This window comes from Hyalella azteca, unplaced genomic scaffold (assembly GCF_000764305.2).
Source record: "Hyalella azteca isolate HAZT.00-mixed unplaced genomic scaffold, Hazt_2.0.2 contig17652, whole genome shotgun sequence".
NCBI classification, from domain to species: Eukaryota; Metazoa; Arthropoda; class Malacostraca; order Amphipoda; family Hyalellidae; genus Hyalella; species Hyalella azteca.
The window spans coordinates 53,851-74,885 of NW_025947428.1; the positions used below are offsets into that span (position 1 = coordinate 53,851).

The window sequence follows — 21,035 nt, forward strand, 5'->3', positions numbered from 1 at the left end:
GCTGAAAATGGGAGTTTCATAGAAAAATACCACCATAAAGTCAGATCTGAAACTCTTCTAGAATATTATCATAGACAGAGTATCCTCGTGGATTTGGCGGATGTAAACTCGTGCGGCCAAATCCCACGGTCCGGAAGTGCTGGACTCGCCAGAAAAATACGCTCGTCTGCTCGCGTCGTGTAGGTGAGTGATGTGTGCGTGTTGAGGTCGTTTACGTGAGCGTGTAGACTCACACGGGTATGGTGCTTGCGTGTTTTTTGTTTTAGGAACGAGTTTGTCATACTTAGTATCTAGGTGTAAAGGAGTGTAGTGAACCGAGTGTGATAGTTTTCAGTTCGTGTGTGGTATGTGCAGTTTTTATTGTGCACGTATTGGTTGCCAGTTCGTAAGCAGTGTTTGTGCGTGTATAAAGTTGCTGCATACAGTGAGAGTGGTTAATGTTGCTAATGCGTTTTCTGGTGTGCGTTTCTGTACAACTTGTGTAGGTGTAGTGGTTGGCGGAAATGTTGAACATCTCCATGCATGTACATGTCTGTGTATAGGCAACACTACCCGTTCACCTTGAACTGATCACAAGTACAGGTGTAAGTTCACACGTTGTGTACGTCACATGCTATGTGAGCCTAACACACGCACATGTGTCTAGACACTGAGGTGATACTGTGTGCTAAACTCTTTAATAGTAACAACTTCTGGAACCTTCAAAATGAAATGAATGACCAAGTTATGATAAGAATTGAGAACTTAGGTATATATATACTACAACAATTTAAAACCTTTATATTTGACTATCATCTGATCTAAATTTTAAGGCGTGTAACACATGAATTATAAATAACCTCGTCACCCATTTAAATGAATCGTCATTACATGTAAAATTTGAATGTTAAATAATAAAGAAGGTAATGTGAATGAAAAATCTGTACTATCAAAAACAGGTTCATATATTTCATATACTCTTTGTTTCATACTCGTATACTTATTTCGAATTTTCACAGACGATTACTTGATTTAAATGCTTTTCTCTGGATAATTTGTACTAAATTTCCGGCGCTAGCCTGGAAGTCGGCGGCAACCGTATGCATACGTCGCATACCGTCGTCGCAATTAAGGTTCAGTAAAGTTGCATTTAGTTTGATTTTCTTACACTACGGCTGCAACGACGACGATAACAAAGCCAGCAGCAGATAACACATCGGAAGAATCCGAGCACACACTGATAAGGGTCTTATCAGCTTTGTGCGTCCTCTTGCTCCACGGCGATCACCAAATTGTCGAAAAGCGATTAATGCTCCGATATGTAAATATTACTGCATCAAATGGAGCGAAAAAATGCATGCACTTAAAGTGGCATACCAGCGCACTTCCGTTCAACGGTGAGGAAGCGATCAAACTCTATCTCGATAATGCGATCCATTTTCAGTTCGGCATGGCTCATATGCATGGCTCAGATGCTTAAGACAATTGACGTTTGTTGCGGCCACTCAACTCGGACTTGTACATATTTAACGAGTACGTTTTCATCGCAGGTTCTCTTCTATATACTACGTCTTTCAAGGGCAAGACACGAGGTTTCGTTTAGTTGACAAAGCATGCTATCACCACCATTCACATTGAAACGTCAACGCTGTAAACCCCTAACACCCTGATGCCTGCCGTCATGCATGCATGGTGCTTCTAATACAAAGTGATCAATACCTCAGACGTGATTTATGGCAACATATTGACAAGTGCTTGACAGTTATTACCTTAATCACCAAAATGTTCAATAACTCTATTGAATTATGATAAAACCTACATAGCCGTAAAAAAAAATTTTAAACGTTGCTGCCGTCATATCACTTTGGCGTGTATCAAACGAGGTTGGTGACGCGGCAAGTAAAGAGACTAGGCACAAAAAAATTATTCTAATCATAAGCACTGATTACCAGCAAAAATATTAAAATTAAGAACATCTGAAAAAATGGACCCATGGACCTCTGATTCGTAACGTCGATCGTTGAAACTGCAAAGGATAGTTATTGGTTGCAATATTAAAAACACAGCTGGCAAGGCCCAGCAGTTACATGTGGCACCAAAAGAGGCGGCCGCAACTTAGAACTGCTGCTGATCCCAGCAGGTGCAACTTCGCGCAGCTGTTGACGAATATATAACCGTGCTCCACCTGTTCCCCCTATTAAATGTTATTCTAGTATTGCAGCTTTCCAAATAAATGGCTGAAATTCTGTAAACGTTTTAAACGAGCTCTTTGGAACAATGGTAGAATAGTGTAGAAAATGTAATACAAAGAAATGTACAGTTATATATTTTATTCAGGCTAAATAAATTTATAGTTATATAGGTATTTGATCGAGGCTAAAGAAAAATATTCATAAAATCAAAGAAGAAACTTTAACTTGGTGATGGCTCTGGCTATACAAACACGGTAGTTACAGCACTGACTATACAGACACGGTAATTACAGCACTGACTATACAGACACGGTAGTTACAGCACTGACTATACAGACACGGTAGTTACAGCACTGACTATACAGACACGGTAGTTACAGCACTGATATATGTACATGCACGGTAGTTACAGCACTGATATACATGCACGGGGTTATGGTAAATTCCGTGTAAATTTTTCTACGTGTGATTTTTTATGGGGTTATCTTAAATCGATTGTTTACAATGACTGTCCAAGCACCCTACCTCATTTGAAGAACAGCATACCCGTCAATATGCTTCAGCGAGTTGAACGGAACTTCAAAATAGACTAACTGAATGCATTGACAATGGGGGCCGCCATTTGTCCATGTCATTTTTAAAACTGTCATACAAAAAATTCAGGTAATATCTTTTTCAATAAAGTTTATATTGTAATAATATCTTTACTAGTTCTTCCTTTATTGAGCATTCAAATCACAAAATTTCCATGAATCACCTTGTAAAAACTATTTGTAGATAAAATTTTCCTACCCTGAAACGATGAGCATGGCACGAGATCAATTAAACCTACTTCCATGAGTAAAGCATGCAAATCCTGATGGGAGACTGCAAGTTCTGAGTTCTGAAGGGAGCGGGCAGGTTCTGAGTGAAACCAACATACACAGGTCTAGGTATTCTTCATTTAACCCAAATATTTTTATCTGACCAAATTTTCAAACTAGCCAAATTTTTAAAGTTGGCCTTGGTCGATAGGAACCAGCATTAGTGGTGGCCAAATGGCGCTTGCATCCGGTGTTGGCTGAAAAGTGCCTGCCTTTGATTGCCACAAGCAAATTATTCATCCAAACAGTATTAGCTTTGAGAATATTCATATCAACGTGAAAGAACGAGGCGAAAGCTTTGGCGGTGAATTCAACGAGGCAAGCTCCAGCATTCGAGGGTGACCGAATGGCATCGGCATTGCATGTGAGCGCCACCTCATAGATATTCAGAAACACTTCACTGGGATCTCAAAGTGGCCAAAGAAATCGCCCTCTAAATAATTAGGCCTTTTTTGACTGTTTATGTGGCTTGTTGGTCAAGACTGCTGCTCCCACGCATCTCTGCTTAGCTGAGGAACAAGTGGGGGTGAGAGGGAAGGGAGAGGATAGAAAATGGAAGAAATGGAGGAGGGGAAGTGGAAGGTGGGCGTGAGCAACGCCCAAGTCAAGTACACGACTCAAGTGAGTAAAGTGGATAATGGAAGCGAGGCTTGCAGAGCGGAGCAGAAACGGAGAACGGAGTAACATAACGGAGAACGCAATAAAGAAACAATACAATGGCTCTGTTGATGAGAAGTAGTCGATTATAAGGACCTGTTGACGAGCAGCAAGCCTTTATAAAGCCCTGTTATGATAAGTTGACCATTATAAAACATTGCTGATACGAAGACGCATCAAATACTAAGATGTATGAATGAGAATTTAGCATTTAAAATAACTTTTCCAGATAAAGTCTGCCACTATAATGCATAACAGAAAAAGACCACCCGAGCCTAAGGACACCCGACACTGCGAGGGAGATAAGGTCTGTCAGTGAGGGGTGTGAGGGCTACCAGTGAGGAGAGTGAGGAGGTAAAGGATGGGAGTGAGGGGTGCGATGGCTAGCGATGAGGAATTGGAAAGCTGCGAGTGATGGGTGGGGATGCTGACAGAGTAAATATATGAAAGCGTCAGACCGGAGATTCCATTGATTGCCACAAGCAAATTATTTATCCAAACTGTATTAGCTCTGAGAATATTAATATCAACATGAAGGAACGAGGCGAGAACTTTGGCGGTGAATTCAAAGGCGAGAACAGTTGCAGCTGCACGCTGCGTAAGTAGCGAGGTCATGGCGTCGTGTGCGCAGACAAAGTTCGCTAGATTCCAGACGCATATAAACAAGATTAAGTGGATTAGAGCGCACATTCCTAGACTGAAGAGTATGTCGCAGGTACAACTCCTATTGCAAGCTCGAGTGGACAGGAAAACGCGTGATCAAATTTTCATATAAACACGAACTGATGCAACTTGCGAACTTCAGCATTGAAATGCATAAAGTGACTTGTCACGACACGACTCAAAGTGATTTTTCACGGAAGGAACGCAGGTGGTACGAAAAAGCTTTGGGCTTCAACGGACCGTACCTTACACAAGTGGATTCATTCATGACGGCCTCCACATTAATCTTTCACTAGATAAACATAAAATAAGCGCACATGTGTGCGCATCGACGTGCAGCACTAAAATTTGTCAAAGCAGTAACTTTGTACAGAACACAAACTTTGTACCATCACTAGATTTGTACGCAATACCTAACTTTGCACGCTACACTAACCTCTCTAACAATACAATAACCTTTTCACACTACGCTAACCTTTGTTTCTCACAGCGACTCTCGTTCACTGCATCAACCTTGTACAACACACTGCCCATTGTGTTGCCCAACACACTGCCCANTCTAGATGTGTATAAGAGACAGCTTTCATATAATCGTGCCTTCCCCAAGAATTCCACCATTTTATTCAAATACGTCACATTTAGACCAGTCAAATGCTCCTCGCAGCCCCAAGGTCTAAATGAGCAACAAACATGCACGGCAGCAGCAGCGACAATCATGACGTCACACGCGCTGCGATGATCTCATGAATGACATCACTAGAGTGACCTCACCACATGATATTGCGGCGCACGCCTGAGAAGACATGCATTGCAGCTGTGAAGATGTGACAACAAACTAAACACTATCATGAAAACAGTCCATGATTAAATTTATGTTACTTCTCATTACGTAAAAATCCTACGAGTTTACCAGGACAATGTTTTCATTAAAAACCATTTACTTATATCGATTTATTTGTTCAGATCTTGATCAGAGATCATAGACTGGAGTTTAGTCTATAGCCTGGGCGACACTATCGATTTCTAAGCGTTCCTCTGAAAAAATCAACAACATATTTTAATTTTTTGGCAGTCCAGTCTTTCCACCAAAGACTTAGGCGGCATATGAAAATTTTTCTAAATTAAACTCTGTGCCAGCGTAGCTACTTGTAAGAATTTATTTTTGACGACCTCAACAAAAGCCAAGTTTTTGATAATTTTTTATTGCTACTCACGGAGCATGGAAGCCACAACAGAGGAATAAAAATTATCAATGAAAACATTAGTCAGAAAATCGTATATTCTTGAGTTCAAATATTTATTTTTTGTAATTTCCATCCGTAATGAGAAAAAAATTTCAGCACGGAATGGTTGAGATCGAATTCTTCGTGTTATTCAAGATAACAACCAAGATGCCTCCTAGAATCCAAAGTAGACCGTTTTACAACTAGATTTTTAGGAGGAAAAACAGAAAATCAAGCTGGAACAGAAATTAAATATCATAGAACAGTAGCACACCAATTTATCTTTTAAAAGATATCGTGCAACTATAAGCTCGATTGCAAAGAAGTACTGACCTTGGGAACGCTGGGCAGAAGATGAGGTGGAATGCTTTGATGCTTCGAGTTTCCGTTGTAATATTATATACGATTGCAGATAGAACAGACAATTGCTGAATTACGATGCAAGAACACCAAACATAATCGGCAACTTTTCATCAAAACCAACGTTATTATTCACCGTGAGTAGAAATCTGTTCAACAAAACGACTGAATGTGATCAACCAAAAGAAAGGATGCTCACGTTTTCAGGCAACTCTTCTTTAATTAATTTTCATTACTTCACTCATCAAATAAAATTCTGTGACGACCAAGTTTGGTTAAACATTCACATCACCGAAGCAATACAATATTATCATGACAAAGAGTACAGATGATGGAAAAGAACGACTGATCGAGTCGTCTCTTTCCTCGCCACCGTCACCTCACTAAAGCTCACTCCACATCTCCAGAAAAGCGTCCGGCATTTCCACCCACACCATCCTAGAGAAAAACAAGGAAGCCCTGAAGGTATATAAGCAGCGATGCGATCACTCAACTTAGAATCAGAAATGGACCTGAAATGCTGCAAAAGTTATAAAGATTGAATTAAGTCTCTCGTTATCATTGAGCTATACAAGGCACGAATATTAAGTATAATTCTATGGATTTACTTCGCAAAAAACTTGCAAATAACTTTGACGAACAAACATGTAAGAAAAACTCACAGGCAACAATGCATAATAAAAAAGACTCCGTTAAATGAGTAACATTTATTGTAAAGCGACAAAATGTGGAGAAGGTTCTGTATGAAAGCGCTATACTAGGCATTTTGTTCAATGACGACTGGTATTTTACCGCATTTTTTTTTTGTTTTTACTGTTTATTAATTTTTTACATTAACGGCAATTTAACATTTCTCGTTCATTTCTTGCACACGAATAGATAAGACAAAAAAAACTGGAACATATCGAAATTGAACAAATGCAGTAACCATGAAACAATGTTATATGTAGGTACTTTTATAACGTTCGTGTACTATATGTATTGTATAAATTTGCGTAATTTTAAAGTTTAGGCTTAATGAAAAGATGTGCTGGACCAAGCTGGACCGAGCAGCAATGGAATGATTGATATATCAATTGAATGAAGAAAATTTGCAATTAAATTGCTAGAGATTATTTAATTCGATTTGAAATAATTTGCTTGCAAGATCTTACTACCAAACAATCGACAAGACTTTCTTTCAACTGTTATACTGCATGAGAGCGTCCACGAGGCATTCACAGCATCAGCCTCTGGCGCAGCATGAGTATATGATATAGTTGAGGGCAGTTACATATATACAGAGGTGGGCAGTAGCGTGCTACATGTAGCGGCCGCTACATTTTCAGTAGCGGTAGCGGTAGCGGCACTACATTTAAGCAATTGTAGCGGTAGCGGTAGCGCCCGCTACATATTTGAGTAGCGATACGAGGTTTTGCCGCTACAGCGCTACCGCTACATTTATAGATAAAGCCTTTAGATTTTACTTAATAGTATTAAATATTATTTAAAAACCAGCATGATACATACCTACAAAATATAAATTACAAAATAAAACTGTACGAAAGAATTCGGTGTAATGTTGTCAACCTCAGCCTGTTACTAGTGTCAACATGTTAGTTGTTCCTTGTTAAGTTGTTGCCAGTTACCACTTGTTCTTGTTGGGGCGCAAGCCGGAGGCCAGCTTTGCCATACTTCAAACTTATAGTTCATATTCCTTTCCATAGGTAAGAACGCTAGAGCGCATAACGGCCTATGAAGTCAAGTGCTCAAAGCCATAGCGCCGGATGTCCACAGCAACAAAATAAGCTTGCCGAAGGTAAACATTGCCATACTGCATATGGCCAAACCTCATCTGGCCTAACCTCTTCAGGCCTAACCAATTCGAGCTGCAACCTTTCTCCACCCAAAACAAACCTGAGCGGACCTAACCTAACCTCATTGGCTGCAAGAAGTTAAAAAGGCGGTTCAAGTGTTATGGAAGAGCCAGTCATTGGCTGCAAGAACGCTGTGAGCCGGGACAGCGTGAATAGGTTAGGCCAGAAGAGGTTAGGCCGGAGTAGGTACAGCCGGATGGGGAACTGCCTGCTTATGAGCGAGCATGCTTAAGCAGTGGTTGAAGACCAGCGGCGCTATTATCTTTCGGCAGTGTGTCGCTTGTCTGGGTTACGGAGTTCAAGCGTAGTCTGCGGCTTCTAGTTCTGAGGCTGAGTAAAGTTAATGCATGGTGAGGCTAGGCGTTGGCTCCAGGGCTTATTTAAGAGTGAAATTTGTGGCTAATGCGCCCCTTCTCGTTCCGTGCCAGCTGCCACCACATGTCCACGCAACATCGCGGACATCAGTCACCTAACTTCAGTTTGCTTACAGTTATTTTTACACAGTTATTTTTATGTTTCACCTTCCCTACATGGATGTCTACTTTAATCTACCAATCTCAAAAATTATCCACATATACCTTATATAAAAATAAATGACTGATTTTATATGTATATGTGGATAATTTTTGAGATTGGTAGATTAAAGTAGAAATCCATGTAGGGAAGGTAAAACATAAAAATAACTAACTTCTATTTACTGTATCTAACCGTACTATTTCGGTTAGGTTAATTGCAATAAAGTTGCATTGATATATTTTGAAAATGTTTTATTATCATTAAATGTTTATGAGTAAATCCGTATAGCAGAAAAATAAATATTTAGAGATTTTCAATAATTTTGGCCATTGTAGCGGCTAATGTAGCGGCGCTACATTTTACTGTAGTGGTAGCGGTAACGCCCGCTACAATCTAGTGGGTGTAGCGGTAGCGGTAACGCCGCTACATTTCGAGCATGTAGCGGTAGCGGTAGCGCCGCTACATTTCAAAGTAGCGCTGCCCCGCTCTGGAGCCTCACTTATATATAGAGGCAACTTTAACCTATAGAGAGTTTAAACTATACAATAATCAGTGCAGCATGTGAACTTATAACCTTTAGGTTAATTAACCGTTTGAAATCTGCAACGAGCGTTTCAGACAAGTGACACNAACTTATAACCTTTAGGTTATTTAAACGTTTGAAATCTGCAACGAGCGTTTCAGACACGTGACACAGCACTTTTATGCAGCTTTAGTGTATTGACTGCTAAACCCACCGTTAAACAATGCATGAAGGTCTAACCTTTAGGCTCGCAAAACAGCTTCAAGATCAGTAATGTGCTCGCTATATCGGTAACAAGAGGAGTGTGTATATAACGACATGGAGCGAAATACGAAAACGTGACTCCCGATATACACATAGACTTTGCATCAGAAACAGGAAGTTTTGAATTTGCGATATTGTGTGTCCCACCATTTCATAAGGAAAAAAGGAATGAAATTAGACTCTCGGTTAAGATGAAAATAACTGTTTACACCTCAACTCATTTGAAATTTTGATATTATGCCCTTCTAATAATAGATTGAAACTCGTAGGTGATTAAGAGCTTGAAACAGTCACGATATCAAACCTAGCAATCAGATAAAAATCATAAAACAATGAAATACGCATGCACATCGGAATGCAAAGTAAATAAAATTTTCAATGTAATGGTCATAACCTTAAGAAGTACGACAGGAGAATTGTTTGAGAAGCCAGTGGAGTGCATGGGAACAAAATGTCAATGATCGCGAGGGTCCTTAGCTTCTGCCAAAATTTCTCGAAATCTAACCTAAACCAATCTTTACCATGCAATGTAGTTCACGCATTGATTCTGAAGACGCATTATACACAAGATTTCATACACAATTAATCTAATGGCCCTGGGCCTTCATCAATGTGTTACAGTAGCTATAAGGGTCATTCAACATGATAATTTAGGGTCATTTGTTTAGTGTTTATTAATTTAGTAGGTGCATTTGTTGGTTATGTATATTTATAGAAAAATTAGAAATACCATACAAATCTTTAATCATTGTTTGTTTGTTTTCCATAAAAAAATTCCCCCAATTAATAGAAGTTAAATTCCACTAACATCGTTACTTAAAGAAACGAACCGAAGATCCGATTAAATTATGACTAATGGATGAAGTGAATCAAGTATCAATTATTCAGGTGCGTTGCATGGTCAAGCTGATGTATGAGTAACATTAACGTAAATTGTATATCTTTCGTCAAGACTAACAACCGTTTACTTTATACTTATAAATAAAGATCACCAGATTCTTGTTAGGATCCTAAAAAGTTTATATTATCATGTTGACTTAAATTGAAGTTCATTCCCCAGCTTCTGGTGAAATTTAATTTTTCAATTGAATGTGAAGGCTACGCAATCACATTATAGTGTTCACTTTCATCGATATGCGTTTGACGTCGTCAATTTTTTGTCGTTATATTTAATAATATAAAATCAATAGGTATAAAGCTAGACGTAAAAGGGTGCATGATATTGCTTCTACACATTGGGTCTGATCGCTACACAGCACGCATTACGGCGTCGACATAAACCATTGAAATTCTGTAATGTTAGCGCCATTATTGAATATTTAAATTATTTGTGATCACTTAGTTTTTTAATGCCTTTAAATTTTGCACTAATTCACCCGCTAAAAATGCGATGCGATAGGAAATAAGTCATTAAAACATTATTTAGAGTAAATTATGTCACCTACCGTATCACAAAACGAAAAAAAAACACCGACGGAATAAATAATATTTTGGACTGTTTTCAGCCTGTCATCACCGTAGAGAAATGTTGAACATTCACGTTAAAGAAGACTAATAAAAAAGAAGATGTACAGCATGACAGACTGAGTTGATCAGAAGTCAGAAGGGATATGAGACGCTGTGGTCCGCATGCCAAGTACTTGCAGTTCGACAAAACTCCGAAACCTCGTTCTTGTGATCGGTCTTCCAAGAGCCGGAAAGTAAGGTTTTATCCTCGGATCGAATAAAGTGACGAATTCAATTTCCAATTGTACGAAGGTACTAAATACTCCAAAAAAATTCAATTTGCTAAGCAAGTAACACGGTTGTGAAAGCAGCAATTAATTAGCACAGAGCCATTTCTACTTTCGATCCATTCAAGCATGAATAACCAGAATTTGTTCGTATAAATACTATTCACAGCGACATACAACAGAGCTAGCTTTTACAACCATACAAAAATGATCACTTTTGCGTGTTCCTGCGGTAACAGGTGTTTCCGTGATTAACCAAATTAATCACATGGGAGTTCGTTTTTTTTTATATTTGCGTACGTCCCTCCTGCTAACAGATTTGTAAATCCAAAATCCAGGGATTTAGGGATCTAGGGATCCAAAAGCTCAAAATCTAGGGATCCAAAAAGCTAGAGCTCAAACGTGAAAGTTTCAATAGAAAATGCTTTCACATAACTTGAAAAAGAAGACGCCCTCATAACAATCGATATCCCTAAAAACTTTATGCATACGTAAGCCAAGTTATTCACCTATATGAGATAGTAAATTTACCTGCATGCGTAACATGCAGAAACAATCTAGTCGCCCGTACGCATAGGTAGCACGTGGATCACGGCTGTGACCAGAGAAAGCTCACGGTCAAGGACGACACAAGAGGACGAATATCGACCCTGCATGGGACGAAGACTGGCACAGAGCATATGTGTCAAGCTGGCACTGCGAAAAATTGCAGTTATTGAGAACGTTTTTAGCGCATTTCCTTATTTATAGAAAAAAGGCACTATTGTGCTCGTCTTGTCCGTCCGTCCGTCCGTCTGTCTGTCCGTGATTTCACGTTTTCGTCAACGAGAAAATGCGCTCTCTGTCACTCACTGCAGGGAGTACTGAGTTATATATACCGCACCTTGTGCATATGTTTTCAAATACTATTATAACTTGATTTGCGTGTATTTCTATCAAAATTTATTTACAGTATTATTGGAAAGCTTCAACCAAGTTCGGTTGGGCTCAACTCTCGCAGTCTCGCTTGTCTGCGTCGCGCTCGTTAAGTGTTTTTCGTCAAGCCAACACATTCGTTTTTCGCTTTAGCTTTGGATTTGGAGTATTGGAAATTGTCTAAACATCACTGTTCTCTATTTTGTACCGAGCAAAGATTAAATCTTGTCTAACAAAATCCGCTCACATTCGCCTACTCTTTCAAAATTCTGTTTTTCCACAGCCGTACGAGAGCGTTGCATTATCAACATTCGTATACAATATAATTAGCTTATACAGAAATTTATTTCACACACATGAAAATCTTCCTCAGTCAGAAAATTTTTTCCCGCGTGAATAAAATTCATTGCGAGCCTTCAAGTTCCCTGAGAAAAGCATAGTATCAGAACTATTGATATATCTTGACGCATCGAAACGTCTACCGCGTCGTCCGCGATAACTGCATAAACCGATAAAGATAAACGAAGTATCAGAATTGATACACTCTGACGTATCGGAACATACACCGCGTCGTCCAATAACTGCATAATGTTTAATCAAACATCAAAGCGTGTAATAGTCCAAGTGAAAAATACAACTGAAGATAATCATTTCCTTGTGATAACCATTATCATGAGAAGTGCCTGATACGACTGCCGTTATGGTGGGTCGGGTATAGTGGTGCTGCGTCAATTTACCGCACGGATGTCACATCACGTTAAGTGATTTACTTACAAATAACTCATTCATAACATTATTGCATGTTAACACCTCTAATCTACAGAGGAGTAGCTTTAAATAAATAGTTGAGAACGATGCAACATTTGTACTCTGAGACGGAGCTTCACATATCCTAAATGATAACGCTAATGCAAGTTAGCATATAAGATCAGTTCACCTAAAAGATTTAATTTCAAAATATGAATCAAAATAATTGTAATGTCGGCAATAAGTTAACATCAGTTTCATCCTTCACCTTGAACAAACATTTGATACGCGACCTCTACCCCGTCATTTGGCCCCGCCAGTGGATGTATCTTTTGCGCATCACCTGCACGTAGAGTCAAGTCTACACCTTCACATGATTGGTCAATGACTAGATGTGGGCACTTTTTCTCCTAGGTTATGTTATTCTCTTTGATATTTTTTTAACAGAATTGCGCAACGGTTGTGGCATGGCAACACTGCAAAGTGTGCACGTTTGTTCGCTGCAACGGCGACCAGCAAGCAACCTAACTTGTTCTTAGCGCCTCCCTTGGGCTCTCTTATCTATGACTGAGGACGACGAGCTCGAGCACAAACGCACGTGCTAGACATGCAACAGCAGCAACAAAAATGCACCTCACGTACTAATTTCTTCGTACGAAATAATTTGCACTCACGAGAAGATACGAGAAATTTCAACCGCGGAAACTTCAAAGCGAATCAACGGTCTTGGCACAACTGCAGCGTCTGTGCTTATCACAAGTGGCAATGCAGCGCATGAGCGTTCAACCGTCACACACCTCCCCTCGGCACTCCACAACAGGCACTGACTGGGCCCCAAGACCAGTAAATGCAAGCATCTCTTGCCCGGCTGCCAAGTTGATCCTTGGTGAATAATTTAGACCTTGATTCACGTAGCATTTGCATGTGAGCAACGAAGTGTGAAACCAAACCAATGTCACTGGTGCCAGCCTGCAATGAGTAGGTGTTCGCTCGGTGCCACGTGGGCGGTATCTTATGGTACTCTGCATGGTGACAGATCAAGCCTTCTATGTCTCAATGGTTGCCGTTTAGCTTCCGCATTACATTATGGTGTAACTAGCGTTTGACGTCGTTCTTCATAATTATGCGAATAATTATTCCGATGTTTTCGGAATGGATTTCTCATTGCTTTCTTATCCACCAAAAGAACATTTTACTTCAATTAAAAGCGCAATAAATTTCGATTAGGTATTATAATTAATTTGTTAATAAGATTGTATAATACTCGACTTCATTGCAGCTGACAGAAGCGTGAAGGAGATTTGATATGATGGTCAAGGCGACTATTGCCAGTTGTGCCTTGTATCTATGCACGTTTATTGCATAGATAACGAGAGATCTTCCGAACATTGTTCCTAGACTCTATCACTTTATTAAATCAGTCAATTAATGTTATATACAAAACAAACTAGGAGGCGGTTTCCATCGAGATTTTCTTCAAACATTACTCGTTATTCCAACTCGCAGTTTAGGTAATAATTAATTGTGAGGAAATTTCCGTTGCGTTGAAAAATGGGAACTAATATGTTATCTATTTACCGGACAAAGTCCTTTTATGGATTGCTAGCTTCTCGTTGATGATCGTGTTAGCAATCATGCTTCATCACGCATGTCGAATACTTCGGTAGGATAGTGAAAAAATAAAACATCACAGGAGCTTCATATTTTAATTCTCTTTTCGAGTGATGAAATTACTGCTAAGTTCATATGATCGCAAAACAAATTAGTTTTGAAAATCACGAGATTTGATAACCAAACAAAATAAGAAGTTTATGCTGGAAAAATACACGTGCTGTATAATAAATAAGAAATTTTACCTTTACGTTAGAATTAATTTCAATCGTTAAAATATACACAGCGAGGTAACGCAAAATATGAAACTGCGCTAGTCGGTAAAAAATTCTATTAACCATAGAATTGTCCATGTCATCGACGAAAAGATAATATACAGTTCTTTTATCCCAAAATATTGGAAAAGAAGCTAAATTACTACCAATCTGCCGCTAGGAACATCAAGTTATTAATATCATTCACTACAGTGTCCTCCGCCTCAGTCTTGTCGGCTTGGCGAGGCCACCTGCGATGACCATCAGGGATCGGTATCGCCGTGACAGTTACTGGCACCGACAACAACCGACGGGCCAGCGCGGCCAACGTCGGCAGCTGGGGACCCTTCTGTCGCCACCATTCGTCGGTAGCCGTGCCCGACGGGGGGAAGGGCAGCCCTTGGTACCTGTAAAAATATGAAAAAAATTATGCTATTGGAACACAATGTTATTTAGTAGGTTAATTTCTTGGGTTTGAACATTTAAAGAAATATCATAAAAATCATCAATCAAGAGAAGATTTATTAATTTATTATTTATTTAATAGCCAACAAACATTACATGTCCGGACAACTTTCGACGTCTAGAAATTATCCAGTTCAGAATATTTAACATCGGATGCAAAGAATCCTGAGTTGCAGTTGATTTCTTATTTAGTCACCATTATCGATAATAGCAACTTATTCCAGCTACCTGCTAAGTTCAAGGTCCACAGGCGAGTCTTCTCCGTTTTGATCGCCTGGATTCGACTGCATGTAGTGGGCGATTGACGTGAAGCGACTCTTGCTCCTGGACCCATGGCTGGACCCATGTGTGTCGACAAGCCTGCTCGTATCCACGTCAGTGCAATACTTTCTATTCTTTTCGTTATTTTTTACTATTCCGCTTGAAAATCCGCCGGATGAATTTTCGATTGCTTCATTGGCCTCACTAGGGACGGTTCTGTCTTCAGAGAAATCTCCATGATTAAGTTGAATTTTGTCCTTTTTTCCGTCGTCTGCACTGCAACCGTCATGGGCGTCTCTTCCAAAAATAACATCTGGTATTATTCTCAATTTTTTATGTACAGCATCCCCGTCCGTTTCAGATCCATTGTTCTGCAGGGATTCCATACATCGTTTCGCAGTAGGTGAAACTGTCATATTGCTTTCTAACAGAGAAACCAACGTAGGATGCCCACGAGGTCTGCTGCAGCTCCTGACGGGAGGCTTCTGGTACAAGTTCGAGGAATCGTCCTCAAGCAAAGCCTTCAACGTTGGATTCTTCTGTTTTTCTCCTGCACTGTCCTCATCCATGCTTTTATCGTCCAGGACAACCACGAGATCATTGACACCATTACTTAGTCTTGAAGTTTTTGAATCATCGCTTATGTCAAGACTTATAATTTTCAAAGTATTATCAAACTTACTTTCATTGTTCTTCTTTTCGACAACATGTGTTGTTGCTGAATTAATTTCGTTTACGTCGCTAACCAGTATACGGGTCTGGTTCGATGTAATCCCGGCGTCCCGGTCATAGTTCTCAGGTATCCAAAAGTCCGAACCAATGCAGGAAATATCTGATGCTAACTTCTTTACCCATGACAAAGTTTTCTTAGTTTCTTCAGCATCGAGCATGGCCAGGCTTTTGAAATGAGGGGTGAGGAATGTAGCAACAAAATGTGCAGGATGAGCTATCAAAAAGTTCGTTACGACTTCAAACCCAACCTCATGAAGAGACAAACACGAATTGCTTTTCAGAGGCATGGCGTTGGTCGATGTGGCTCCAGTATACGAGTCGCAACTTTCCGTTTCTCGGCCATCATGTGGAAGACTTATGTCCGGTTTTACTTTCTTAGAACTTTTACAATAAATGCAAGAACTTTCCTCGCTATAATTTTTCAATTTTGAATCAGATGTGTTATTCTTCAAAGTCTTCTCAGCATCTGCTGAATATTGTCGTAGAGTTTTAACCCAAGGCAAGAATTTCCCTAGACTAGGTTCATTGATGTCGGAACAATCCAGGTCTCTGAGAGCAGCATCGAAAGGCTCAAAGTAATCGCAAATTTCTGAAAGAATCGCAAAGTCCGCCATAGCTTTTGAAGTTTGATGAGCGATATTCTCTAAATTGGAATTCACTATAGCATTTTTTGTGTTTTCAACTGCATTGTCTACTGCCGCGATGTCTCCGCATTCGGAAACAGATTTAAAGGAATTGCTTCTTGAAGATTCGTCGATATTTGATGCCGAGTTAATTTTACATGAAGAACTAATAGCTTCTGAACAGGAAGCTTTTAGGCAAGATTTTGCGAATAAATTTTCAATTTCCTTTTTTCGTTGATAAGTAAATTTCACTTGAGAAAGATTGAATACGCCAAAATCCTGAAAAATGGACATAGATTAGAATTTCAGAACCATGAACACCGAAATGCATAAAATTTTTGAATTTATGTTATTTCCTTGACAAATCTTCTCCATAAGTGTGGGCGTTGGAATAAATAATTTTCATAACTATGGTCAATTTTACAGTACTTCAGACTAAATAACTTACCTCATATACTTTGGCTTGCGCTGCCACATCGCAGGCGCCTGCAGCGAGACTTGAATGATACGAATTTCTGAGATCCTTAATCAGCTGCAAATTTGTTGCCAAGGCGTCACCGTAAAACCTACACAGGCGGCTGTGGTTCAGGATCCGCGACGTGAGATCCTGAATCGCGGACCGTCCGCAAGGCACGGGATCCGCCATCGTAAGCTTTCTGCCCCCAGATGGAGGTGACCTCCCAGTTGCAGGTCCATCAGCTGGTTTAGGAGGACCGCTACGAAGAGGGTAAGCAACCGAGTCTCCAAGGATGATAAGTTGATCCTGAAAGAATGTTTCGAAAATTAGCCAACTCGAATTACCTCATTCGAATTCTTTTCATTCACCAAGGATCATGAAGGATGATAAGCGTAACTGGAGTTGAAATTCAGAACCAGCCCAATTTAGAGCTTTATCGCCTAAAATGCCTAAAACTGCAATGGCAATTGCAGTAATTAAAAGAAACACATATATCAATATTTTTTTTTGTCTTGCACGGAGCTTTCAAAAATATTTTTAACCAGCAAAATAGTATCAAAATTTCAAATTGCATAAATCGGAAAAATATTATAGTCTTTACGGAAAAGGTACGAAGAGAACCGAGAAATTACAAATTTTAGAAAACGAGTTTTGTGCGTTAACTAAATCGTTTTCGGAAATAATTTTTTCAAAACTTAAAACTAAGTCTATTGGATCTGACATTAAAAAAATCAAGCTCTTCATTCAAGAGTATAACCAAAGAAAAATATCTAATGACACCCGTCTTTGAACAAGTAACTCAAACTGAAGCTAACTGTTTGGTCTTGCAGCCCGAGCAGCGCGAGAGCCCCACGCAGCTGCTGACGCAGACGTCCTGAGCCATCGTACGGCCACGTGCCCACCAATGCCCCGCTGGCCCTCCTGCCGGCGACATGAAGTCGGCAGCTCACCCAAGTCCTCTGATGAAACACAGCGGTGTTATCTCTTAAGCTAGAGCGAGATCGGTTGCTTCAAACTTATATAGTACCTTTTACATTACGATTCCACTTTAGAAAGGAAATTTGCTGTTTAAGAAAGGACTCTTATCAAAATTAAGAACTAATAGTAACAAGCATTGTATTCATAACGTGTAGAATTTTTTGTTATTTCATTGATCTCAAGAATACTTTGAGACAAAATTTCATTAAATTTGATCACTATTTTTTTGTGAACAAATAACGTTCAATCTGTTTCTTCGTTTGATCTCACTCCGTCCTCGTGCCGCGTCGTGGCGACGGCCAGACATCCGCCCTCCGACGCGACGCTCTGCGCCAGCTCGGCGGCCACGAGGCTGCGCTTCAGGGCAGCCATGTCAGCTGCGCGGTGGCGGATATCGCTGGCAGAGGGCAGAAGCTTTTCTGCCCTTTAATAAAAAAAATATACTCAGTACTCACTACAGTGAGTGACAGAGAGCGCATTTTCTCGTCGACGAAAACGTGGAGTCACGAACGGACAAACGGACAGGCGGATGGACGGATATGACGAGCCCAATAGCGCCTTTTTTCCATAAATGAGAAAATGCGCTAAAAAGAATCAAATGAACGCAGCTTGATCAGGATATACAATATACAACAATATGAATTGCTAAATTAATGATACTATAAGAGCAATAAAATGAACATGGAAAATAATAATAAAAATAATATGATACAACTACATATAGGAGAAATAAAATTAAAAAGACTAATTTCTTTTCTTCTATTTTTAAATGAAGTTTAATCCTGAAATAAAAATTTCTCAATATCAGACAAAAACCTCCAAAAGTTTTATACGGTAATATTTCAAATTTGGAACAAATTCAGAACACAAACTCACAACAGAGTCCCGCATTGCGCGCCGATGTTGAGGAATGCCTGACACAGCTCCCGAAGACCTGAGCCACGGATGTCATCAAACCAGCGGCCATCAAGGCAGCAGAAAGCAACGGCGGCGTCGAGGGCTGCCTTGTATGCCAAATTTAAGCTCTTTCCGTTGGCTCCTGCCTCCTGCGAATCATTACTACCATTGAGTGACGTCTCTTTTCCAGTGATTGTATTTCTGCTGGTCCCCGACCGAACCGTGTCCCCTGGATGTCGTGTCTGACGAGGAAATACGTCTTTGTGACGTGAACGTCGCGGTTTTCTGGAGTTTAGGGGCGCCGAACCTCCAAAGTGTACTCCGTCATGAGTATTGAAGGGGAAATGTGGGGAAGGTGTTTGGGGAGCGTGACCGAAAGGACTTAGTTGGGGTCTTAATGCGCTGATTGGGTCAAATGATGGGAAAATGGTCATATTAGCAGCATTTTGAGAAGGGTTTTGCGGCGATAAGGCGTTTGGAGGTGAACGCCACATGAATTTTTGGTGGTCCTGAGTGACAGGTTCAGGGCTGAAGAGAGGGAAGAAGAGTTGGGGTTGACTCACGAAGTCATCACGAGGTAGTTGGGGAGAGGCAGACTCCGAAGATCTTGAGCCTGGCGATTCTGGGCTGAGATAAAACAAATTTTCATTCAATTGAAACCACGACGAAGAACTAATAATTAGGTGAGTCAAATTTTTCCCACAAATCCTTCATGGCATCTAATGATTTTGAAACATTATTCTAGAAAACTAATTAAAATAAGGTAGAAAATCCTTCCCATATTTTTTGGCGATTAATTCATAATAATGAAGCATAATTTCAAAAACTACCGAATACTGATAATGAAGTCTTTGGAAACCAGAGAATTTTATATTAGAACATACAAGCCTAACTTAATAGCAAAAAGACGTTTCTGTTCTAGAACATCAGTCTTTCAGGTATTGCAGTGATACGAAACATCGAATTTGGCAACAACACGAGCAATTAGAACGCAGAACCAGAACTACAACCTCTCACAACAACCTGCAGCAATAATATGTAGTAACGTAATATAACCCACGAAACCGACCGCAATAACATGATTGAAAAACAATTAGCGACCGAATTTCGAAAGTCTGGCGAACAACCGGCTGTACTTATCAATTGAAAATTTTGTTGATACAAGCCTGTGATACACCATTGTATAAGTATGCTGTAATTTAATCTGGTAATAATTTTTGTAAGAACCGGTCGCCTTCAGCAACAATCTGCTGAAATATGCTGTCGTAATAACCTATTATAAAAACTTTTTGTTAAATGTCGTAATAGACTGTTTTAAATACTGTTTGTTATAGTCTATTACACTCTATAGACTTTGTAAAAATCTGCCACAGAAACCTCCATAATAATGCATCGTCACGAGCTTTTATATCAATCATCACTATATAAATCTTAGAATTCCAACTGACCTGTCGTGAGCAATACGGTGACCGCTGCAGCGCTGAACATGGGCCACGAGGGGGGCTGTGGTACTTGTCAATTTGTGCTTCAATAAATTTCTGCACGATAAACACACAACATAAGTTGTGTCTTGTCCAAATTCGTTGAATACTCTTTCAAAATGTTGCCAGATCCGTGACTTCGAATTCATCTTGACGAGTCTGCACTGACCCAACTGCACCAGACTCTTGACTTCGTCTTCTGTGTATGTCACGATCGGCAGGGCAGGTGACAACCGCTATAAATATTCACATGTTAAGTTAAAATTAAAGAAATTTATTATCTAGTACTTTAACATTTATTTTATGCCAAACACTATTTGGATATAATAATTAAGTTTTTTAATCTCAAACAGGAAGGGTGAGGCCTGCAGTTCTATAACTTACCCGTGGAGACCGCGAGTCGGAAACTCGTTGGAGGTCCGGAGCATGGGTGAAATAGTAACTGGCATCCTGGCATGGGGACAGAAAGCTGCTTGGATTTGTGAAGCTACTGGCGAGTGAGATTGGAGATCGTGAAGTCCCATTAGAAGTTACATTGTTCCTTGACACAGTTGGGTGGTTGTAGTCTCTCACGGAGTTGAGGAATGTATCAACTCCGCAGTCCAGAGACTTGGCAGTCTCCTCTGGCTCGTCCTTGGTGGAGATTTCCAAGAGGTTTCTGGGTGAAGTGCAAAACTCGGCAGCAGTTATACCGTCTTGCGGCTCTTCCTTTATGAAGCTTAAACTCATGTTCTGTTCATAAACTAATCAACTGCTCTGAAAAGAGATGACAAGAAGCTAAGACG

The 21,035-nt window shown here is 39.9% G+C and overlaps 1 protein-coding gene across 1 annotated transcript; it reads right to left on the reverse strand.

Moving 5' to 3' along the window:
* Nucleotides 1–14,230: 14,230 nt before the first annotated feature.
* LOC108672095 lies at nucleotides 14,231–21,007 on the reverse strand. Its single transcript, XM_018159720.2, has 8 exons — nucleotides 20,635–21,007; nucleotides 20,218–20,486; nucleotides 18,749–19,396; nucleotides 18,143–18,296; nucleotides 17,710–17,853; nucleotides 16,886–17,200; nucleotides 15,050–16,716; nucleotides 14,231–14,763 (listed from the first exon to the last, which is right to left on the reverse strand). Exons 1-8 carry the CDS (start codon nucleotides 20,977–20,979, stop codon nucleotides 14,520–14,522), a joined length of 3,786 nt encoding a protein of 1,261 aa, XP_018015209.1. The 5' UTR covers nucleotides 20,980–21,007; the 3' UTR covers nucleotides 14,231–14,519.
* Between the last annotated feature and the right edge of the window lie 28 nt (nucleotides 21,008–21,035).